The sequence below is a fragment of the Nicotiana tabacum genome, chromosome 9 (genome assembly GCF_000715075.1).
Source record: "Nicotiana tabacum cultivar K326 chromosome 9, ASM71507v2, whole genome shotgun sequence".
NCBI classification, from domain to species: Eukaryota; Viridiplantae; Streptophyta; class Magnoliopsida; order Solanales; family Solanaceae; genus Nicotiana; species Nicotiana tabacum.
In genome coordinates, this window is record NC_134088.1 from 90,408,860 (window position 1) to 90,426,425 (window position 17,566).

A 17,566-nucleotide genomic window follows, 5' to 3' on the forward strand; every position below is an offset into this window, starting at 1 on the left:
TGTTTTGGTATGGAATTTTAGCAAATGAACTAAATAACTTCAGCATGCATTAGCAAAAACTCTTTAGAAAATTAATACTGCAAGACAAAAACCTAAACTCTTTAGAAAATTACATACTTCAAGACAAAAACTTAAGCATGTTTAGTCTGAAGTTTTAGCAAATGAACTAAATAACTTCAGCATGTTTTGTCTGAAATTTTAGCAAATGAACTAAATAACTTCAGCATGCATTAGCAAAAACTCATTAGAAAATTACATACTACAAGACAAAAACTTAAGCATGTTTAGTTTGAAGTTTTAGCAAATGAACTAAAAAACTTAAGCATGTTTAGTCTGAAATTTTAGCAAATGAACTAAAAAACTTTAGCTTGTTTAGACTGAAGTTTCGGATAAAATTCAGGACATAACTGTAGACTGCATTACAAAATTTCAGCATATTTCGGTATGAAATTTTAGCAAATGAACTAAATAATTTCAGCATGCATTAGCAAAAGCTCTTTAGAAAATTACATACTGCAAGACAAAAACTTAAGCATGTTTAGTCTGAAGTTTTAGCAAATGAAATAAAAAAATTTAAGCATGTTTAGTCTGAAATTTTACCAAATGAACTAACTAACTTCAACATGTTTTGTTTGAAATTTTAGCAAATGAACTAAATAACTTCAGCATGCATTAGCAAAAACTCATTAGAAAATTGTATACTACAAGACAAAAACTTAAGCATATTTAGTCTGAAGTTTTACCAAATGAACTAAAAAACTTAATCATGTTTAGTCTGAAATTTTAGCAAATGAACTAAAATACTTAAGCATGTTTAGTCCGAAATTTTAGCAAATAAACTAAAAAACTTAAGCATGTTTAGTCTGAAATTTTAGTAAATGAACTAAATAACTTAAGTATGTTTAGTCTGAAGTTTTAGCAAATGAACTAAATAACTTCTTACATGTTTAGACTGAAGTTTCGGATAAAACTCATGACAAAACTGTAGACTGGAGGATAAATAACTTCAGCATGCATTAGCATGAAGTTTTAGCTTCAATGTGAAATAACTTTATGCTATATTAGCATGAAATTTTAGCTTCAACATGAAACAACTTCATGCTACATTAGCATGAAGTTTTAGCTTCAAAGGTGAAACAACTTCATGCAAGTGTGATTCTGAAGATGAATCTGGACAAGTTACTAGTTTTTTGATAAATTTGTTGAGAGGAGAGGAGGAGATCTTTTTTCACGAATGAGGTTGCAGATCACGCGATTAATGGGTGATGCAGGTTTTATATCTTTTGTCAGGGGTATAATTGTCATATTATTACAGATTTTTTATCAGCTGGCTATTAGATCAATAATTTTTAAAAATATGATACATGTTAAAAGGTGACACAAATATAGGGTACGACTGCAAATCCTCCTTTTCGGTAGAGTTTATTTTTTAAATGTTTAGAACTTCAGCATACGATGTTGGAGTATCGCATATTTTAAACTCTAGGAATTGTTCCTGGAATTTGAACTTATAAGTGCTTACAGTGTAGTAATCGCACATAGAGTTTTTCGTATTTTAACTGGGATATTTTGATCCAAATATTATTTAGTATCAAAAGAGTAGCTAAATACCAATTACTTTTTAAATATTAGCTAAATTGTGGTTAAAAGTGGCTATTTTTCAAAAAGATTCCCTACCTCTTCCCTCGATCATGACTCACGTTTTGAAGCAATGCCATTTGCTGAATTATAGACCTCTTAACTTTATCTGCTGCTAACACGTGAACGGCTATGATAGTGAATAGTGATAACGACCCTTAAATTATCTTATGGATTGATCTTCTGACGTGCCTGTACTACATATGTTTCCTCCACCTTAGCAGCTAAGTTAAAGTCGCTATATTAGCTGATCTACTCACCTCTCTTCATTTTTAGTCATCAAATTCTCTCTCTATCAACCAAGAAAAAATCAAGAACCAGCATCTCTGACACCAAATGAGTTACCAGCATGTTCACGAAGGTCCCTACCCTCCACCAGGTATGTCCCAATTTCAAGATTACCCCATTTTCAACCTTTGTCTAGTAAATTAGGTCAATTGATTGTTTTAATTCTACTTGTCTGTTCTTGTATTTTTCTCTTCTTTTAGGCAAGGTATAATATCAATAACTAGATCACCAAAGATTCAACCTTTACTTACCAAATACTTCACCAGTAAATTGGTCAACTTGATTGTTCTAGTTTTACTTGTCTGTTCTTGTATTTTTTTCATTTCTTTTAGGCAAGTTGCAATAACAATACAATTTCAACAACACCCAATTTTCAACCTTTGTCTACCGAATTACCCTTTTTTTTTAAAAAAAATTGGTTATTTGATTATTTTAGGGAATTGGTTATTTGACTGTTCTGATTTTACGCTTGTTTGTTCTTCTGTTTATCACTTTTTTGGGGTAAGTTACAATACGAATACCTAATTGCATGATCAGTACCTGAGTTTCAATTTTTGATACTAAATTATTACTACTAGTGAATTCGTCAATTAATTGTTGTAAATTCAACTTTCTGTTGTTGTGATTTGACAAATTTTTAGGGTATGGACCACCACCACCTCAACCACAAGGATACCCGCCACCGGGGATGCCACCACCACCAGGGTTTTACGGTGGAGGCGGCTATCCTCCTCCTCCACCACCTCCTGGAGGCAGTTATCAAGGCTACTTTAATGATCAATACCCTCCACCACCACCTCAGCACATCTACCACGACCAGGGTGGTGGCTATTATCATGGTGATGACAATGGCTGTTCTTCATTCCTAAGAGGGTGGTATGTCATCTCTCACTCTCTTTCTCCTATATATTTGATTTTTTAAGTTTATAACACTAGTGTCCGGGCTAGTGGATATTAGAGGTTCCACCATTTTGCTTCATGTGTTGAATGCTGACTAGATTTCCCTTTACCGCACATTTTCTATCATGGGCTATATCCGAATGAGGATTCATATTGCCGACCCCAACTTGGGACTAAGGCATAGTTATTGTTGGTTATATCCATAAGGTTTTCAACTGATTCTAAATGGACGTTTTCTACAAGAGATATTTGGGCTTGTTCTTAAAAGAAGAGGTCTTTTCGAATCATAAAACAACAAAAGGCCAGAGTAATAAAAATGCCTATTGGGGAGAAAGTGATATGAAGGAAAAAAGAATATTCTTCCTGTATCTGGTCACGGAACTTCGTCATCAATTAAAATCTGTGCTATCATACCAGAATAAACAATTCGACTGATCTGACTAAACCTTTCAGGTAACATTAGAATTTGAATTTTTTTAAGGTCCAGCTGCTACCCTCTTCTCTCTATTTCAATTTGGAAAATTTACTTTTATTTGAAAGGCACTAATGCAACATAATCTGTACTCCTGCAATTGATGGCCAAAAGACAAGCGAGAGTTGATAATATGTGGGGATATTGCTTCATTTGTTATCATTGGTAGTGGGGAAAATAGTTATGTATGTGCAATTTTCAAGTCATAGAGAGCTTGATGTTTGGAGGATAGTCATCAGGAACTAGATTTAGTGCCCATATGAAAGAAGGGTGAAAGATTGAGAAGATGATTAACTGAATGCCAACACGAGAACCGTTTTTCTCTTAGGTGTATTTGTATTTAGTGATGTCAAGTTCTGTTTTGTGCCTAAGGGGTATTAGCTTGGTTCATGACCAGGATTCACAAAACTCAGCTTAGCTAAGGAATCTCAAAATGAAGGAAGAAAGCCGGAGGTCGTCACCTGTGCGGGTCCACATGGACTTCTTAGGGCAGGATTCTTAGGTTCCTTGAATTTCGTCCAATTTTTATTATTCTAAATTTTGTGTCCGCATGTGTTGTTAAATGCTGTTATTCTTTCGCCACATGGACTGCTTTTGGTAAAAAATGCATTAGGGGAACAGTGGTGGTACACACTAAAGCTCAGACACAAGTGTGGGTGTCTGACACAGGTGCGGATCTAGAGGTCGGATCCTTCGAGATGTAAATTGTAAGATTCGGGGAAACGTATCCTAGTACGGATACGGATGCGGTGATCCGGCTAAAAATAATTCCAAAAAAAAAGAAGGTATTTTTAAATTATGAGAAATTTTGTGGAATACTTACGTATATATTATAAAGTGTCGATTTTCTTTTTTTTCCCCCAAGTTGTAGATAAGTAAAGGATTGATTTCCTAGATAAGGTATGCTATTTTCTTCAAATTTACCCTATTTTTGATTTTGATTTCGGAAATCAAATTGTATCTCTGTCTCGGATTTTTCCGTTTGTCGTGGTCAAAGTACCCAAAATTGTTTGACCAAATTCGGTATGGATCCCATACCCACACCCATACTAGTATCGTGTCGACACGGGTGCGGCACCTAAACTGCCATGTCGGAGCAACTTAGGTTTCAAGCTTCATTCAATTCAATCTTCATAATATTTTGATCCAGGTTTGTGTAAAGAGAAGTCCTTATAATATATGCATGTGTTTTATAAAAACGTTTCATCATCATGATGAATTACTTCTGGTGTCAATTAAAAAGGATAGAATCTAAGTAAATTGAGAGAATAAATATCTATCTCCAATGTTAAGTTTTTTATCATGTTATTCAGTTATCATATAAGAAAGGACTAATACATAAGTTTCACCCTAAACTTGTCCCAAAAACTCAGTTACACACTTAAACTTTGCGGACATTCTTTTACCCCCTTATTCTTGACCGAAGGGTATTAATTATCCACCTTAGAGGTGGTGTGGCAGAGAGAGTGTTTACATTTTCCTGAACAAGCGTGGCTGGCAAAAATAATAAGTAAAATGAAGTAAATTTCACTAATATCGTTTTTAATTAAATTTAAGTTTTTCTTAATCTTTTCGTTTTATTTTTTATTCGTTTTTTTCTCTCTACTCTTTCACTTTTTTCCTTTTCTTTCTTCCCTGCAATTAAAAATGACCTAACTTTATGAACCAGAAGGCAACAACAAAAATCACCTCTATCATTTTTTTTCAAACAGACCTTTGTTGTTCTGAATCTGTTTGAAACTCCCTTTTTAGTAGTATTTGATAGATGAGAAGAAGCTGGAGTAGCAATAAAAAATGGGTACGACATTCAACCGGTGAAAGTTACAAAATTCTATTGTTAATGCAACAGCTATATCGGACAGCATCGTTGATGTTAAGTTAGAAGGTTTTGACAGAAAAAAGAGGAAGAGAGAAAACAGGAAGGAAAAGAAAAAAAAAAGTAAAGAAATTGGGTTTGGCGGAAAATTCTTTTACTAAAAGACTGTCAGCAAAGACTGAAATAGTCTCACATAAATCCATTTACAAAGATTAAAATTTAAGATATAGAAAGAAAATCAAGTGGATCTTGATTTGGGATTTGACCATGGATGAATCTCACTTTAGAGAGGATATGTGTTGATTGTGTGATGAAGGTCCCACTACTGGTGTATATTATGTGTTCTGTGGTGGTCAAATTAATTTAGAGAAATGGAGGATGGTGAGATGTTGGAGATTAGGAAGAGGAAGAAACATAAGAATTCTCACATGGTGTGGAATGAAGGGGCAGTTGGGTTTCTAATTTTGACATTCAAGTTTAATAATTTTAATATCTTGATCTAAAAAATTATATTAGAGAGAAGTAAAGTAAAGAAATAAAGTTTTCTCGGGCAGTTTGAGCTTTGGTATTTCATGGCGGAATATGAGTGTTGGTGGGTGCTATAGAAAATGGAGGAATGATGGAAGATGAACGGGAAAAATGCAAAAGAAAAAAAAAAGGAAAAAAGAGAAAAAAAAGTTAGATGGCATCTACATGGTTCTGACGTGGCAGGAGCGTGTGTAACATTGTCTAGTACAAAAGTGGTTCTTTATTTTTAGGGAGATAATTAATGCACTTCGATAAATAATAAGGGGGTAAAAGGATGCCCGTAAAGTTGAAGTGTGTAACCAAGTTTTTGGGACAAGTTTAGGGTGGAATTATGTATTTTCCCAAAACAGACTCTTAGGGACCTAGCTCTTTTTTTGGTCATCCTCATACGTGTAGCCATCAGTCATACGTAGTATGAACATCAAAATTTGGTAAAGTATAACACCTTTGGAATGACAAGCTGTAAAAAATGAGTGACATGTATTCTTTCCATTTTTCCTGAGGCATTCTACCACATTCGGTGCAGCTCAAACTTTATGCCAATCGTGACGAAACACGTAACGGCGAGATCGAAATAGGAAAAAATCTGTGTGACATTCTTGAGAAAGATTGCACCGTACTCCCTTAAGAAAAGTCTTTGGGAACTTGTGTTTGAAGAGTAGTGGTGAGGAATTAGATTGCTGATCAACCCTGGTAAAATGAAGGGGCTGAACTTTGGTTAGGTTGAAAAGATCCCATATGATTAACCTATTAACAACAGAAGAATCATTTTATTCTTTTGCATATGAGGGTTCTAGATAGGTTCATGATGGAACCCACATGGATCAGCCTAGTTGAGGTTCTCGTTAGGAACTTAAATAGAGGGAAGTGAGGAGAAGAGCTCCTTCACTTGATGCGTCCCACATCTACTCCTTTGTGCCTTGTTTTTTTGCAACGTACGACTGTTCTAGGTAAACAATGTGTTTGGTGAACTGTATTAGTAATTAGTACAAAAACATAGTTCTGCGGCCCACTCTTGGTAGTGAGTCAAAATTGCTGGAATATGCTTATAAACCATGCATGTGATTTCTGATACATGACATATTATAATTAATTCCTTCTGATGCCAATTAGAAACAGGGTAATGTTGAGAGAATAATCTCTTCCAATGTGGAGGTTTTTCTCATGTTATTCAGCTATCGCATAGAAAATGAATTCGACAAGTAAATAAATACAGGAAATAGTACTACCTGAATGAAAATCTTCAGGCAAGCAGATTCTAGGAACCTAGTTTTCTTATTTCCCCCCTCGCAAGCATAGGCATCAGTTCATTAGATCAATAAGATTTGGTTATTCCTGGTTGCAAATGTTGTCGAAGTACAAGCAAAACTCAGTTGTCATTTCTATCTTCTGCTTGGCAGTTCAACATAATTAGCAAGGTCTTTTGTTCTTTCTTGATTAAGACAGCCATTATTTTTTTCATAACCAAGAAATCTCCAAGCGTCAGCTAGCGCACAGTTTGAAACTCAGAATAATGGCTAGTTTTTCCTCTGCCCTCCTTCACTGAAATACTAGTTTTTTTTTTAGTCTGAGGTAGAGTTCGAGCTCGTGAGGTGTGCCTAACCCACAGTTGCTTGTTGCGCTCTTGCCACTAAACCAGAACCCCGGGAGCTAATTAAGATGGCCATTATTGCTGTCCTAGAGAACCATTTTCCTCAGACTTCAACTATAGTGCCCATACTTAGAGTTTCTTACTTGCACTGGGATATACATGAAGAATGTCTTGCGTATGAATCATTTAGCCATTTGTTCATCTTGTAGCTATTCGCACCAATTAGTTTTGCCCCTCATTAGTTTTTTGTGAAACCACCAGAGGCTTTTATTTCTATTCTACTCTTATTTCATGACTGCTTTAAAATTCTTTCATCTTGTGGCTTAAAGCTGCATCTAGTTTTTGCTGTTCATAAATTCTTTGTGAATCTGTGAGGGGCTTCTATTTTCCTTCTCCTTTTTCTGTTGCAAACTTCAGCTTCGGAATTGTTGTTGTCCGATCTATTTCTTTAAATCTTTGTTGATATGAGTGGGAGACTAAATTCAAAGGAGAAAGAAGAACTTAATCGGCAAAAGATAGCATTACAGAGAGCTTTTAAGGTTGCCCTTGGATCAGGTAGAAAGTGGTATCCAAGTGCATTTTCAAGGTTTAACTGCAGAAATCTTTTCTTGAATTAATTATATCTCAACCTGTGACCATACTTAAAGCACGACTTAAGTGAATCTGCATAAGCTACTGCAATGCTCGTGCTCTATCTCTTATGCGTGTTTGAATTCTTGCTTTTCGAGAGAGCAAGAGCATACAAAGCCAAAACATAGAAGAAAAATGAGATGATAGAAAGGAGAAGTTGGCTAAGAAAATGTTGAGCATCTCACATGCAAAATAGAGGGAAAAACAAGGTAATAAGGTGATACTTGATAAAGACGAAGAAGAAGATGAAACACACACACACACACACACAAGGAGTATATATTTCTAGGTTGTGAAGGCTTGTTCTTTACATTTCTTCTAGTCGTGTCGTTCAAATTGTTTTATTGAAAGCTGATGGTTTCTGCAGTTTGGCTACTCTGTGTTGCTGCTGTCTCTTGGAGGAGTGCTGTAGATGCTTCTAGTTGGCTGGTTGCCTGCTACCAAATACTATTGGTTTTTCAAATTGCTACTGATTGTGGATTTCTTAAAAATGTCAGCAGACTCCTCCCTTAAGACTTTTATATTACATATGCAAGAACAACTTGTACTGCAACACTTCTATTATTAGTTATTTTGTCCAGTAGTTATCTGAAGAATGCATCCCTAGCTCTTTGGCAAAAGTAACAACTTTTGGCTTCTGTATTTCGAGCTCTCTTAAGATGTAATCTTCTTATTACAATATCAAAACTATTTAAGTTAAACAGTATTCGAATGATTTATTTTGTACTTTGTGCGATTATCAGAGGTAGTGAGTTTATATCTAATCAAAAACTAGAAAATTGACTATAAAATAATGTTAGATACAACTTTTTTTAATGGGTATTTTAGCTGTTGAAATATTCTATAAACTTTCTTTTTGCTATGCTATCAATGTTGGATTGATTCGTTGTAAAATCTTTATGCAATTCTAGAATACGCTGTTATAACATTAGTTTCTCCTTCTTGCTCATTTATGTAGAGGTTCAACAACCGCCTATTTTGCTAGTTTTTTTTAATTATTAATTTCTAGCTAGGGTTTACATTTCGCATTTTAAAATTATATAAACTAAAGCACAAAAAGACCTAATACATATGGATTTTATAATCCTAATACATATAATTTCGAACAGCAATAGATGTATGTCCTGTATAGTTTAAGATATACAGGACATATTTGCTAAATATAATCTCGTATTTAAGATAGTTTACTTGTAAGTACTGTCATAACCACAATTATTTGTTAGTTTTATTTTGCTTTTAATGAAAAGAAATTGTCTTGTTTAATTTTCAGTAACACAGACAGAATTGTTTGACCACCAAAATAATGTAATGTTAAAACTATATAATCTTAAGAGCATTAAGAGGGGAATATATTTGTTTTTAACTTCTCAAATCATGAAATCCCGATATCAGATATGAATAGAATAACAATGATAAAAAAGGAAATTAGCAAAAGTGGAATTACCTTCGACATTCAAATACTACGTTGTTACTTAGCCAACAAGTTACTTTTTTAGAGAAATGACACTGGTCAGCAAGTAAATATTTCCTATAAAGTCTAATCTCCTCTGTCGAAAAAGAAAAGGCCTCATCCTCTCCTACTTCCAGTCCTAAGTTACATTCATTTCAATGAAGAAGTCAGCACAATCTCTAAAATCCATAGTGTTTTCACTTATTGGCCCTCCAGAAATCTATGTTAAACAAACATCTTCATCCACCATTCAACAATCTGCAGCCTCCACTATTAGCAATCCCTTTATGGACTTAATGGTATCAAATTTCAATTCCACAAAAGCACAACAACCCCCTAATATGGGCTACACTGAAAATATGTCACCTACCTATCTTTCTACTTCAAACCCTTGTTTAGATTTCTTCTTTCATGTTGTTCCTGATACTCCTCCTCAATCCCTTACCAAATATTTGCAATGTGCTTGGGAATGATGATTCTTTAACCGCCTTGAAACTTATTTGCAATTTGCGTGGTGTTTGTGCACTGGCAAATCTGACAAGGAAGGTTACTACACTGCCATTTTATGGCTTCATAGTCTCTACCCTAAGACCCTTGCCTGTAATTTAGAGTCGGTGGCGAATTTCGGGTATTTCAAGGATTTAACTGAGATTCTATACCGGCTACTTGAAGGAGCTGATGTGAGAGAAAAGGCTAAAAAAGAATGGGAAATGAGAAAGTTAAACGGAGAACCGTTTAGGCTTAGAGCTGAGATCATTTGGAGAACCTAAATTATCTTATGAGGAGAAAGTTGAAATTAAGAAACAGAAGAGAATAGAGATAGCCAAAAAGGCTGTTGAGAGGTATAGGAATGATCCTGATTATAGATTCTTGCATGAACGTGTATCTGATCTTTTCGCGGATTACCTGAAGTTAGATCTTGAGTTGTTGAGAACTGGGAAATTGAGACGGATCAGCCTTGCAGCTAAATGGTGTCCTCTAGATTCGTCTTTTGATAAGACAACACTTTTATGCGAAACCATTGCAAGGAAGATATTTCCAAGAGAGTCATATCCCGAATATGAAGGAATTGAGGATGCACATTACGCGTATAGAGTGAGGGATCGATTGAGGAAAGAAGTTCTAGTGCCCTTACGCGAAGCTCTGGAGTTGCCTGAGGTTTATATTGGGCAAAATGATTGGGGTTGGATTCCTTACAATAGGGTGGCCTCAGTTGCTATGGAATTGTACAAAGACAAGTTTTTGGAACATGATAGATATAGATTTGAACAATATCTTGAGAAAGTAAAACAGGGAAAGGCCAAGATTGCTGCAGGTGCGCTGCTGCCTCATCAGATAATAAAGAATTTTTTTGGTCGGTGGAAGTGGAAGGACGAGCAAGTTGCTGAGTTGCAACGGAAGAGAATGATAGATGACTTGTCCCAAAAGGGGAAACTGAAAAATTGTCTTGCTATTTGTGATGTCTCGGCTAGCATGTCGGGTACACCAATGGAGGTTTCAGTGGCGCTAGGCGTTCTCGTTTCAGAATTAAGTGTCGAGCCTTGGAAAGGGAGGTTGATAACATTCAGCAAGAACCCAAAGCTTCAACTAGTTGAGGGGGAGGATTTAAGGTCCAAGGTTGGGATAGTGAGAAATATGGATTGGGGAATGAACACTGATTTTCAAAAGGTGTTTGATCTAATACTACAAGTAGCTGTGAATGGGAAACTAAAGATGATAAAGAAACTCTGTGTGTTTAGTTATATGGAGTTTGATCAGGCCTCTGCTAATCCATGGGAGGCAGATTATCAAGCTATTGTTAGAAAATTTAGGGAGAAAGGTTATGGGAATTGCGTGCCGCAGATTGTGTTTTGGTATTTGAGGGACTCAATAGCTACACCTGTGGTTGCAAACCAGAAAGGAGTTGCACTAGTGAGTGGGTTTTCAAAGAATTTGCTGAAACTATTCTTGAAAGAAAGGGAATATGATCCTGAAGCAATCATGGAAGCAGCAATTTCTGGGAAAGAGTATCAAAAGCTAGTTGTGCTTGATTGATTACTCAAACTTGGGGAAGGAACAAGTGCATGGAAAATTATTCAATGGGGCAGATTCTGTTGATGAAAGCTTCTACAATTAACTGGACACTTTGTTGATGTTGTTAGGACTGTTTTCTTTATGGCATTGTTGATCAGAAGGGGTTGAATTGTGCCTTGTATTTTAATTTTTTATAAAGGTGTTATCTTTGTACTAATGTTACTGTTGGCATAGGTAGCTGAATTCACTAACATGTTCTAGTTTGCTAAAAACACAATAAGGCGTTGTGAATTGGAGATTTTAACAATTTTTAATCACCTCGTAAACTTTTAGTCAGCTAAAGTAGTCTTCAAAAGACACTGAACAATTAATAGTTGACTCAAAATTGAAACATCAAACAAATCTACAGATTCTTTGAAGCTTTGATTCAATTCCAAAGGTTCATTACATCTTTATTAAATCAGTGATAGAAGTAAAGATGAGCACCGATAAGTAGGGATTTAGCCTATTAATTGCTCTCTTTTACTTGTGTTTTGGACCAAATATGCGTGAAGGTATTCCCGAAAACTAAAGTAATATGCTTGCTTGCAGGGATTGTTCAAAATGAGCCAAAGGAGCCATAATCAACTCATAAAGGAGTCAAAACTTGAACAAAAACCAAAACCGGGCCAAGAGGTATGGAACGCGGACCGCGACAAAAAAGTTCGGCCGCGAAAGTATCAACGCGGACGCGACCATTATTTCAAGGTCCGCAATATGAAGAATCATAGAGTTGATTTTTTGGGCACAAACATGAATGCAGACCGCGACAAGAAGATGCGGCAGCGAAAGTACCAGCACGACCGCGATGAAAATTCTGCGGACCGCGATTGCTAAGGTTCAGAGAGTGCATAATTCAAGCAAAAGTGAGAATGACGGGCCGCGTCAAAGTTACGCGGCCGCGGAAGTTTCTCATGCGGACGCGGTGGAAATTACGCGGTCCGCGAAACAAGGTTCAACCCAGGTCCAGATGTGAAGAAACGCGGACCATGATCAGAATTACGCGTTTGGTTTTCTTAATGCCACAGTTCTTTCCAAAGGTGGATGTTGTGTGAACCGGGTGGCCCTTCCCAACGATGGATGACATGACAACCTTCTTAAGGGATCGAGTCCGTTTTCTTTTTATTTTGGTGTATATAGTAGTAGTAATGAATAAAAGTGTCTCAAGCAGGCTTCACTTGGTACTAACACATTTACCTACGACCTCATGGTTAGAGACAAATTGATTGGCAAAGATTAGCTCTAGTTGTGACCTTTAGACTCTTGCGTTGGCTAAAACAATCATCGAGTGTTTTCTTTGAGCCATTTGTAATCTTCAATCTTAGCTAGGGTTATTGTGGGCCCTCGAACCTGTTCTCTTTAACAATCCAGTAGTTTGAGAGGTGAGGTATTGAATTGCAAGTATAAGTCTCGTGCCAATAAGTCTAGAACTTGCCCTGAATGTTTGTCTAGGCGAAATTCTAAGTGTAGCTCGACTTGAGAAATGATTGTAGGCTCTCCTTGGTCCAAGTTGAACTTTGAAATCTTCCGTAGCCTACTAATATGATATCCCTAGTCAACTCCTTTTAGCCTAAGCCTTTTTCATTCAATAGCCACATTACAAGCTTTTATCCGTTATATAATGATCCTCTCTTGGCACCCAATCTTTTCTTAGCATTCATGATAAACAATTGACAAAAGTATAAGTTTGGGGGAGAGACGAGTAATTTGAAAGTAATAAAAGGTTCAAAGAAGAAAAAGAATTGTTGAAAAGGAAAGGCAAAGAAAAGGAAGAAAAGCCAAAAAGAAATACGTCAAAAAGAAAGAGAAGGTTGAAGGGATTTAAAGAACATAATGATGAAAGGCAAAGAATGATGAGAAAAGGAGAAAAATGATTGTCATGAGTAAGAAAGAGTGACGGTTTGTCTCTCTAGTTCCCCTAAGGAAGAAGAAAAATGACTCAAAGAGTCAAGAAAGCATGAGCCGAAATGAAAAAATGGAGTGCTTAAGGAAAGATGAAACCATCATAGTTCGTTATGTCCTACCTTGATCCAAAAGCCTTCATTACATCCCTGCTAAAGCCCTATATGATTTCAAGTTGAGTGAGCTTATATTAGTGGTGATTTACATAAGGAGCAAGCTTATGGTACTTAGAGCCGGACTTGTGACATTCTTTTGAGAGTGATGAGCGCATTTCTTCACAATCTTTGTTTTGAGTGTAACATTCTGAAAAGCGAGATTTGCTCATGGAGAGTATAGGAGGAGGAGTTTGGGATCCACAATGACCTACGTAAGAGAGTGAGCTTCCTTGATGAATTGAGTCAACTCTTGATGCTCTAGTATCACATTAGAACTATGGAACTCAAAAGGTCATAACATGACATTGTTGATAATTCATTTGTGTTGAGGGTAATTGTTAGTCCCAATTGATGTTTGATGAAGTCACCTTAGGCCAGTTGAAATATCCCTTTCTTTTTCTTGTGGAGGTGGGAATTACCTTATTTGCTTGAGGATAAGCAAACGCTTAAGTTTGGGGAGTTGATAAGTGGGGAATTTAGCTCTCTTTTACTTGTGTTTTGAGCCAAAAATGCGTGAAGGTATTCCCAGAAACTAACTTAATATGCTTGCTTGTAGGGATTGTTCAAAATGAGCGAAAGGAGCCATAATAAACTCATAAAGGAGTCAAAACTTGAACAAAAATCAAAACTGGGCCAAGAGGTGTGGAACGCGGACCGCGACAAAAAAGTGCAGCCGCGAAAGTATCAACGCGAATGCGACCATTATTTTGAGGTCCGCGATATGAAGAATCAGAGAGTTGATTTTTTGTGCACAAACATGAACGCGGACCGCGATAAGAAGATGCAGCCGCGAAAGTACCAGCATGACCGTGATGGATATTCCACGGACCGCGGTTGCTAAGGTTCAGATAGTGCATAATTCAAGCAAAAATGAGAATGGCGGTCCACGTCAAAGTTACGCGGCCGCGGAAGTCTCTCACGCGGACGCTGTGGAAATTATGCGATCCACGAAATAAGGTTCAACCTAGGTCCAGATATGAAGAAACGCAGACTGTGATCAGAATTACGCGCCCGCGAAAGCAAGTGTGCGGCTGCGGTCAGAATTGCGCGGCCGCGAAACTTCCGCAGGGGTATTTTTGTTCGAAAATTTCAGCTTAGTATAAATAGATCTTTTTGTCAACTTTAGGTTATGTTATGTTTTTGCTGAGTACGTGAGACGGCTAGATTTTTCCTTTTGGGCAATTTTGTATAAGATTTACCTTATAACATTAGATTTTTATTTTTTAAATTTAGTATTATGGATTATATCTTCTCTTCATCTTTGATTTATGCTATTGCTATGGGTAGCTAGACCCATAGCTAGGGTTGTGACCCAATTCTAGTGTGGGTATTTAATGGATAATGAATTTTAGGGCTTGATTGTTTATGAGTTAGTGATATTTAGCCTAGTTCATGCTAGAATTATGGAATTAATGGTTGCAAATACTGATTCATACTTTTGTGACTTAGGCTCTTCTTGAGAAAGAGGGACTAAGTCTAGAAAAATTAGGCTAATAAAGAATTGGGGTGAACTCAAAAAATTGATAGCCCCAATAAAAGGGTTAAACCTAGAGATAGTACTACCCGACTTGAGCTAATATCACTTGTATTGCATGAATACTCATTTGGACTTGAGAAAGCCAAATTGAGCAAAATCACTCAAACTACCGAGAGGTATAGAGTGAGTACTTGGGTATGATAGCTATATTACGATACCAAATTAATCAAGCTTGCCCTGGATTCTTACTGCCCGTTAGATGTCCACCTAGGCGAAAGTCCCTACCGTAGTCCTTTTAAACACTTGAAAACCAACATAAAAAATATTGTACTTAGCTTTAATCATTGCATACAATAGAATAGAATTAGAAGTAGAATCAACACCATCATGTTTGGAAGTGCAATTAGGAACAACACACGCATCTAGACTTAGATATAAATCTAATTCCAAATCAATTAACTCCCTGTGAAAATCGATCCCGACCTTGTTTGGTAAAACTGCATCGACCATCCTCGCTACTCAATAGTGGTATAGGTTTGGACCCGACCAAGCACATCAACTAAAGATCGTTCTAATACAAGAAAGAAAACAATGCAGAAACTAAAGAAATAAGGTAAGCAAGAGAAGAATGGACAGAGATTTATCCTACTACGGATTTAACCTGCTATAGCAAATTACTTAGTATTCAATTTGTTGTAGGTTATTAAAACATATTTATTAAATAGAATTATCTGCAATATCTTTTAAGTAACCTACACGTACCTTTTAAGTGGCTTCATGATACACCATCAACACATAATTGACTATTTTTTACTATTCAACATCTTGTCTTTATAAAACATTATAGCCACTGGAGTTCCACATCAACGGCTATTGTGATCCATCAATACTTCATTTCTCTTCCAATTTTCAGCTCTTTAATTCCCTTCCTTTATTTTTGGCATTCCTTTCGTATTTCGATAAGTCTTCCTTCAACCTTTAGTGCCTAAATATTTCTGCAGATCTTTTTCTTACGAGCTGTGAACATGCCCAAAAATAATTTTAGCACAATCAAATGTTCTAATTGCTTTAGATTTTAGTAGGTTAATTTTTAAATAATAGATATTATTACCTTTATTAGACGAAGATGACAGAAATACTTTAATAAACTCCTGAGACAAGAACATTGTGATGGATGATTTAGAGCACTCCGAGAGTCGACAAGATTTTAGATATTCTAAGAATATTAAAGTTGAAAAGGTCGAGCGGGCTATGCATAGGATGGGCAGGGTGATAAGTGTGAATTTTAATCACTTATTAATACCTTCTTACTTTAGTTTTAGTGCGGCCCACACTTGAAATTGTGCCGCCGCAGACGACTCTTTACCCCCTCAAATCCTGTGAGTATAGATAGAACTTTAGGCCTTATTTTATATTTTTCATACTTTTGAGAAAGTATTGTTACTCTGAGAGTCTACCTGAGGATCTAGCATTTTCAAACACACACACACCCATTTGCACTCACAGGATCTTTGCACATTTACATCATCTGGTATACTTCATTTCATGTTGATTTTATTTCATTTTTAATTTTTGAATTTATTTTTCCTTTTTAGCTTTTTTAGGCCATCTGTTATTATATTCCATCATTGTATCCATGTGGGATAGTTTTGTAATGGGTAACTATTAAAACATGCTACAATGGGTTGGGTTAACTGATTTCTATGCGTATACCATATTGCCAAGTAGATTTGAACAAGTTTTTTGCATAGGTAAAACTTAGACCTGCTCGTCTGTTTTTGCATTGTGCGGTATACAGATTACTAAGTAAGGCAATTAGTTGTTAGATGGTGCTTCTATGGCTGCACTTTAATTGTGCGGACCGTAAAATTTCTGGAGAGGTTGCACTTTGGTCTATCTATCAGAGGCTTTTTCTCTGACACTCTAATGTGCGGGCCGCAGATAAATTTTGCAGTCGCACATGACATATACGCACTGTCCATCGGAGATTAAACATCAGAGCCTCTTGCACATCTGTGCAGAAGTGCGACCGCACTTGGAATTGTGTGGTCCGTACTTTCACTTTGCGGGTCGCACTTCAAAATGTGCAGACCGTACTTCCCCCATTCCTGTAGTATGTTTATTCAATTGTAACCCCACTGCTCCTATGTTGTTCTCACTCACTTACATCAGTCTTAATTGTGTTGAATCGTGATTTGCAACTGACAATTCTCTTTGTGTTGATACAGATAATGGTACGATCACGAGGATGAGGTGAATCTACCAAGGGAAGAAGAGAAGCTTCAAGGGGTCGAGGTAGAGGTGCCTTGCTCCTAAGTGTGCAGAAAATCATATCTAAGAAAGCAACATCAGGCCGAGGGAGAGGTAGATACCTCTCCGAGTCTAGCTCATATTCCCCGTCTAGGGAAGCCTCCGAGGGAAACTATGTGTTTGTTCCAGAGGAGCACAATGAGGAGCAATCCGAGCCACAGGGGCGATCTGAGCCTATGGATGTGCCTTCTACATCCCACAACACTTCTTAGGTTCGAAAAGTGCTAGCCAGGAATCCAAGGTAGCCGCTGTAGGGTCTGGTTCTGATAATGCCCCTGATGATGCGAGAGGGGGAGCAGGTAGACAAGCCGGTTTAGCTCGGACAAAGAAGAAGGAGGCATGGGAGGATAGATTCAT

General features: G+C 36.7%; 1 protein-coding gene and 1 pseudogene across 1 annotated transcript; both read left to right on the forward strand.

Annotated features, from left to right (window-relative positions):
• Positions 1 to 1,752: 1,752 nt before the first annotated feature.
• Positions 1,753 to 8,564, forward strand: LOC107823676 (uncharacterized). Its single transcript, XM_016650402.2, has 3 exons — positions 1,753 to 2,017; positions 2,568 to 2,802; positions 8,231 to 8,564. The coding sequence occupies exons 1-3, from the start codon at positions 1,975 to 1,977 to the stop codon at positions 8,283 to 8,285; spliced, it is 333 nt and encodes a 110-aa protein (XP_016505888.1). The 5' UTR covers positions 1,753 to 1,974; the 3' UTR covers positions 8,286 to 8,564.
• Positions 8,565 to 9,449: 885 nt separating this feature from the next.
• LOC107823357 (uncharacterized) lies at positions 9,450 to 11,481 on the forward strand (annotated as a pseudogene).
• Positions 11,482 to 17,566: the final 6,085 nt, after the last annotated feature.

Bases quoted from the DNA above. Each gene is read 5' to 3' on its own strand.
- LOC107823676 (XM_016650402.2), top strand. From the start codon at position 1,975: ATGAGTTACCAGCATGTTCACGAAGGTCCCTACCCTCCACCAG. The intron at 2,018-2,567 runs GTATGTCCCAAT...ACAAATTTTTAG, and splicing joins AGGTCCCTACCCTCCACCAG to GGTATGGACCACCACCACCT. The intron at 2,803-8,230 runs GTATGTCATCTC...TGGTTTCTGCAG, and splicing joins TCTTCATTCCTAAGAGGGTG to TTTGGCTACTCTGTGTTGCT.